General features: G+C 36.0%; 1 protein-coding gene across 1 annotated transcript; it reads right to left on the bottom strand.

Annotated features, from left to right (window-relative positions):
- Positions 1 to 2,878: 2,878 nt before the first annotated feature.
- LOC119189463 (chaoptin-like) lies at positions 2,879 to 6,318 on the bottom strand. Its single transcript, XM_037439124.1, has 3 exons — positions 6,254 to 6,318; positions 5,185 to 5,230; positions 2,879 to 4,173 (listed from the first exon to the last, which is right to left on the bottom strand). Exons 2-3 carry the CDS (start codon positions 5,222 to 5,224, stop codon positions 2,894 to 2,896), a joined length of 1,320 nt encoding a protein of 439 aa, XP_037295021.1. The 5' UTR covers positions 5,225 to 5,230; positions 6,254 to 6,318; the 3' UTR covers positions 2,879 to 2,893.
- Positions 6,319 to 7,117: the final 799 nt, after the last annotated feature.

The following is a 7,117-nucleotide window of genomic DNA, read 5'->3' as shown; positions in this document are numbered from 1 at the left end:
AAGCGATAATTCCGAAAGAATACACACATCTGTAGAAAAGTCACAGGTGTGTGCTCATGAGTTTCGAACCTGCGGACATTCATCTCGGCAGTCCGTTCCACAACCAACTAGGCTATCGCCACTATAAGGAAGCCGCGACAAAATTGTTAGAGCAATTCTTGTATGTCATAATCACATGCGAGTTTTTAGTTTTCCCTCGCGTCTGAACAGTTTGATGCATTAATCTCCTGACGAGTATTATTAGCAATAATTGCTTATGGTTATTTCTAGCTATAATTGCTCCTATAGGCTTTATGCGTCGAAGACCTCGCCCCGATCTTGCAGAACTACAAAGGAATGTCAGCCAGACAAAAATATTTGTCGTCGTTGTCGAATTGAACCTAGTCTGTTCGTACTTCGGTCATTATATTAAAGAGAGTATTGATATAAGATTGTAAAACGTATTGCGGTAACCTTGGTCGAAGGTAAAAATAGGTTCGTACCTCACCACCAAACTTCTGACTTTTCTGTTACAAGTGCATTTATTGTTAATTATCGTTTGCATCTGTTTGTGGGCTAGTCCACTAATTTAAGGTCGCGCAGCGGGCGATGGAGCGAGCTATGCTAGGTGTCTGTCTCGCGGATAAAATCAGAAATGAGGTTATCCTTGAGAGAACCAAAGCAACGCACATAGCTCGGAGAATAAGCCAGCTGAAGTGGCAGTCAGCTGGCCATATCTGTCGTAGGACCCGATGGCTGCTGGAGCAGACGAGTCCTGGAGTGGAGACCGCGTCTCGGTAAGCCTAGCGTAAGACGAGCTCCGACCCGCTTTTCCGACGACATTCACAGGATCGCCGGTGGACGCTGGATGAGGAGAGCGGAGGACCGAGCAACGTGGCGCACTCAAGGGGAGGCCTATGTTCAGCAGTGGACAGTTGTAGGCTGATGAGATGAGATCGTTTGCATCAACAGTGAAGAAAAATTAGTGTGATTTTTCAAATATGTTAATAGGGTAGTTTCCTATGTTTGATTTAGTTTATTATTGAATATGTAATAGAAAATAATATGAAAAAGAAATTCTTTTGTGAAATCAGCATCAAAATTGGTTGAAAAATAAATCAGTTATTCATATTCGAAATAATATAGTAATGAGCAAAAGTGGGGCTATCGTGCTGTCCTTTTCCCACTCACGCAGCGTTATGGCCGGTGGTACTGGGTGACGTCACATTTCAATATTACTGTAATTTGATAGATTTTATAGCGTGGTGGCCTAAGGCCTAATCCCTCTCAGTAGTAGAGGAGGCCCGTGCCAAGCAGTGAGATAGAATATAATACAGGGCTTATGATAATGAATGGTAAAAAAATAAAAAAATCAGTAAATACTTTTATTCAAATACACAAACTATAATAGACATAACAAAATTAAACACTTAAACTGGTAAATTTTAAATCCGTGGAATGGTTGTAATAAATTCTGTTTATATTTAATTTACGCAATGTGATATCATATAGGTTACATTGATTAGAAGTGTAAAACATATATTTTCTACACTATTTTTATCTTTAATACAAACAAAAATAATTGTATTTACTTTTTATTTTTCATTAAACTATGTAGTTACATAATGTAAAAAAATACAATGATTATACACATTAATTAGATTATAATCAGAACTAGAGTCAAAATTTTGTGCTGTCATATTTAAACCATTAATTGAAAACTGAAATATAGTTGAAAATATATTTGATTTCTTCAAATTTATCAATAGAACAGCTTTGAAAGAAATCTAAAACAAAAATCATTGGACACAAAGCTTTTTGAGAGAAATATTCCCATGCTTATTCCAAAATCGCTGTCACAAAAAGTTATACCTTATTAATCCATCTTTTTAATAAAGACTTCTTTGCATATAAATCTAAGACGAATATTATAATAGTATATAAAATATACACAAAAAACAAAATCTCAAAAAGGGTTTTATGTAAAACTAAAATATAAAATAAAAATAGATTCACTGGAGACTTGAATAATCATTCCTGCTCAATAATAACTATTACCATTTTTTGTCTGGTTCATTCTCTGTGTCCTTAAAGATCGAGGGCCAAATGTGTGAATACTTTCTTAGGTAATAAGTCTGCTCCCTTACTGCTTCTAGTATTTTCTGGCTTGTTACCAACAGTCTGTCATCGTCCATCAATGATTTAGAACTTATATCAGTCAATTTCTCACTTTCCTTGTTCTCTGACACACAGGGAATCCCCTCAACAGAGTTTCCTAATGCAGGTACAACTAACGCGGCCGGTCGCATTTTAGAAAACCCATTATTGAAATTGTTTAAAGCGGACACCAACCATTCACAAGTCAAAAAGTTACCATCCACAAACACCTTGAGATCATGTTTGTGTCCATACCAACTCTTATAGTTCAAATATAGCATACCATTCGATCTCAAAGAAAGGACAGAGAGTAGTTTCAAATCCATCAGTAATTTTGAATCCAAGAACTTAATCTCGTTAAATGATAAATCCAAATTTTGCAGGACGGTCAAACCTTGAAATGCGCCATACTCTATAGTACTGAGCTTATTACGAGATAAGCGAAGCGTCTTCAGATGTCCCATTCGATGGAAAGTCGATGGGCCTATACTTCTTATCATGTTGCAGCTCAGATCCAAAGATAATAAGTTGACAGGCAAGCGTAGAGATGTGTTGTTCAATTCTATAATCATATTTTTGCTGAGGTCTAAAGTCATTAGATCATTTTGATGGATCAAATCAATTAAAGACGGAATGCTTATATTATTTGAATGCAGCTTCAGGATGGTCAAACGTAGTCCTTGACCGAAGGGTATCTTTAGCTGATTTAAACCGTTGTTCGACAAATCCAATACTCCACCTTCCGGGTGGAACATTTTTATGTGCAGTTTTTAATTATGGCGATTTCGTTATAGGTCATATTTACATTCTTGAGATTATAGGTATTCGTAAAAGTCTGATCCGGAATATAATCCAAATAATTGTGAGACAAATCCAAGTTTTGCAAATTTTTCATAGCGGAAAAACTTTCGAAATATAGCCGTACAATGTAGTTGCCGCTCAAATTCAAATATTTCACATGCTCCAAATCATCAGCGTTGACAACGAAATCGATTATTTTGTTTCTCGATAAATCTAAAGAGATCATTTTAAACAGCGATTGGAATGCGTTATATTCGATGTCACTTATTTCGTTGTTGGATAAATCAACTTCCGTGAGAACATCGACGCTGTAAGGGCGAGCGCTGCGTGTGTATCTCGCCGATATCTCCTTCGAAGTATTCGGGAGAACATTTATGTGGTTATCCGATAAAATAATTTTACATATTTTTTTGCCACCCAGATGCTTCCAGTGCCTAAGGAACACAATTGAATTTATTTTCTCTAACTGATTTCGAGAAACGTCGAATGTTTCCAAATGTGTAATGATCTTAAGTGATTGAACATCAATATTTTGTATTTGATTGTCTCTCAAATACAAATTTTTAAGAATATGCAGATTGTTAACAGCTCCGTTTAGATTTTTAATCAAGTTGTTGTTCAAACGCAATGTTTCCAAACTAGTTAGATTCGAAAAGGGCTCTTCGTTTATATTAGTTATTTTGTTGTATGATAAATCAAGTTCGATTAATGAAGTAAGCTCTTCGAAAACATCTCCAGGTAGCTCTTCTATACGGTTGTAAGCTAGTGACAGCTTGAATAATTTGTTTGGATGGAGCTCGAATTGAAACAGTTCATCGACATTAGTCAACTGGTTGTTGGATAGATCCAGGCTTTCCAAATTACTGAGGAAGTAAAACGGCTTTCCAGTTATCTTTTCGATATTATTGCTACTTAAGATTAGTTTTTGAAGCCGAGTCGTGTATTGCAGGAGAGAGAGACTTGTTTCTGCCCAATCCGCTGATATCGTAAGAGAGGTGATGAAACCTAAGAAATCCTGTTCGATACGGTAATCAAATCTTTCGACGGCATTTGTGAGTTTAAGGTCTACGGTGACTGGATAGTTGGCGGATTCAAGGCACTCATTATGAAGGTGTATACCTCTGATGTTTTCCATACATTCGATGTGGTAGGCGCAGCGACCCAGGCTGTGGGTCTTCTCCTGCGGACAGTAGCTGGACACCGGCGACAGCATCATCAGCATGAGCAAATACCCAACTGGAAAATATATAGAAACATTAGAGTGACAGGATGAGTAAACCGTTTATTTTATGGTAACAGTAACTAGACTTAATAATTACACTGACGACAATGTGTTTCAAACCATTATAGGACATGCGCATTGTTGGTTGGCGGCAGAACATTCAGATAGTACCTATCTAGACAGATTCACACACTAGGTACCTACCACCGAGTATCTACTACATTTTTATAGAACTGAGTGACAAGATAAACCACATAAAAGTGGAATTGTAAAACCATGGTACTTCATCTAAGCGCGTGAGACACATGATGTTATTACTAAAACTCAATAATATAAAATAGTTTGTAACTTAGGTTTTTTTATCAAAAAGCTAGTTTCTGAGTTTGGATATTTTTTAACTATTCTGCTAATTAGAATATTGGAATAAAACTATTTTGCAAATTAATTAATACTGACGGCCTCGGTGGCGTAGTTGTATTGCACGTCCGGTACAATAGCGCTCTGAGGTCCTGGGTTCGAATCCCGGGTCGGGCAAAGTGATATTTGGGTTTTTCTGCTCAGTATCAGCCCGGAGTCTGGAATTTGTGCCCGATATGGCGATAGGCTCGCCCCCTATCACATCATGGGACGGAACATACTTGGCGAAAAGTGGGTGCCCTAGTTGCGCCTCTGCATACCCCTTCGGGGATAAAATGCGTGATGTTATGTATGTATGTATGTAATTAATACTGGGTTTGTCTACTCAGTGTCAGCCCGGAGCCTAAAGTTTGTGCTCGATATAGCGATAGGCTCGCTCCGTATCACATCATCGGACGGAATGCACACGGTGGAAAATGGGTTCACCAGTAGTGCGTCTCCTACCCTTACGGGAATAAAAGGAATGAGTGTGTTTGTATTCTGCTAATTTTTATTCAAATCTATATTACTCCAGAGTGCTATAGGCTACTTTTTATCCCGAGAAAATGTAAAGCGGGTCTTTTATCCCGGAAAAACCTTAGCTAGTAGAATATATAAATGAAACATACCTTTCCTCATCTTTGTTAGCCAGGGTATTTTTAAAAACATATCCACCTGAAAGCATAAAAAAACATTTATATAATTAGGTCAATAAATATTATAGCTTAGTTTTGTTGTTTCTGAATATCTTAACTCATCATTAGCCTTGATTACATTATGCAAGTACAATCAGCCACAAAAGAAACTGAATAAGTAGAAAATTAAAATGTCTTATATAATTTGTTGTCTAGAAAAATTTCGTTCTGCCGTTCTTAGAGCGGCTTTTACTAATGTGGAGGGTTCTCCACTGGTCTATTGCGAGTTTGTTGAGATCACAAACTTATTATGGCGATCATATAAGCAAGCTTTCACCAATTTTACTGTTATAATTAACAATAAATACGCACTAAATTGGACAGTTTACTATCCACGCGATTTCACTACTTCAAAACTGTTTCACCCAAAATAACCTATAAACATAAAATATAAATATACTCCTGAATTAATATCAATTATATCATAGACTAATTTAATAAATGTTTTATGAATAAATTAAATGGTAACTTGACTGTAAATTTTCTATTAATTTATGTGATTGATAACATGTCCATATTGGAAAATCTGGACTAATAAATCATCGGTCTCATGATAAAGTGGGTGATCCTATCGCCATATCGGTCACAAATTCAGGACTCCGGGTTGATATCACTAAAAAATATTCCGATGCTCACGCATAAAAACCCAAATATCACTGCCTGACCTGGAAATCTAACCCGGGACCTCATGTAATTTTATTTTAATGTATTACTAATTTTGTGCATGTGAAACTAGCCTGTAAGAAATTGTTGCAATTGGGTATAAGTCATATTGATAGTTTCCGTTCTAGTCAAATAAAATTAAATAAATAGCAGAGTCGTACCACGGACACTATACAAATACGCCACCAAGGCAAATAAATTACTTCTAAATAATCTTTATAACTTGTGATACCGACTCCTTTAACTCTTATAGTGTATTCTATGATTTTTTTTTAATATTTATATACCTCAATTATCGTTTAATTTATATTTAAATTTAAAGAATAAAATATAACATTACCTGTCCACTACGCACTGTCTGCAATTACAAAGTCCAAATGAACAAAACATAATTTGACGCTAGGATATTTGCTGAGACGTCGTAATGAGAGATGCCCAACGCGTAGTGCCAAAGATTATGAAATAAGACCAGTCATTCCTGCTGCCTAGTTAGCCTAGTTAGTCGATAGCCCAGTTGGTTGTGGAACGGATTACCAAGACGAATGTCTGCAGGTTCAAATACTAAGGGCACACAGGGAACAAGGGAACTACTAAACCGATTTTGATTTTTTTTTCACTAATAAGAAGCTACATTACTCTTGAGTGCTATAGGATTTTTATCCCAGGAAAATACAAGCGGGACTTTTATTCCAGAAAATATTTTTACGCGGACAGAGCTGCGTGTAAAAGCTATATTGTATATTAGGGGAATACCCGCAAATAATGTTAATAAATGTGTAATTTAATATGTATGTAACAATGTTAGCATCTTTGTTTGTTTAGGTATTATACTGTATTGTGCGCACTTCGGCCTTATGACCTTTAAAATAAAATTCAAAGTCGCAGTATATGTTCTGGTACGAAAAGTTTATGTATTTCGAAATAAAAACTACTTTTCAAATTCTATCGTAGTCTTGTGTATTTTAGTTTTCTCTTGACGTTTTGAACTGCAACCTTCATGGTCGCGGAATTCGGAAGTTGGTCATTCGAAACGTCAAAAGTACAATATCTACCTACGTTTGGCTGTGGTCAAATAATATGTAATTTTATTCAGACCTTCAGATCTTGGTACAAAAATCCAACTATATTTAACAAAATTTCGGTACATAACTTAAGTAAAATATTCAAATAATTTTAGTAAAATATCTTGCATTAGTCTCATGTA

The sequence above is a fragment of the Manduca sexta genome, chromosome 16, assembly GCF_014839805.1.
Source record: "Manduca sexta isolate Smith_Timp_Sample1 chromosome 16, JHU_Msex_v1.0, whole genome shotgun sequence".
In the NCBI taxonomy this organism is placed as follows: Eukaryota; Metazoa; Arthropoda; class Insecta; order Lepidoptera; family Sphingidae; genus Manduca; species Manduca sexta.
Note: the sequence above shows the minus strand (reverse complement) of the source record. Positions and strands in the feature narration are given on the sequence as shown.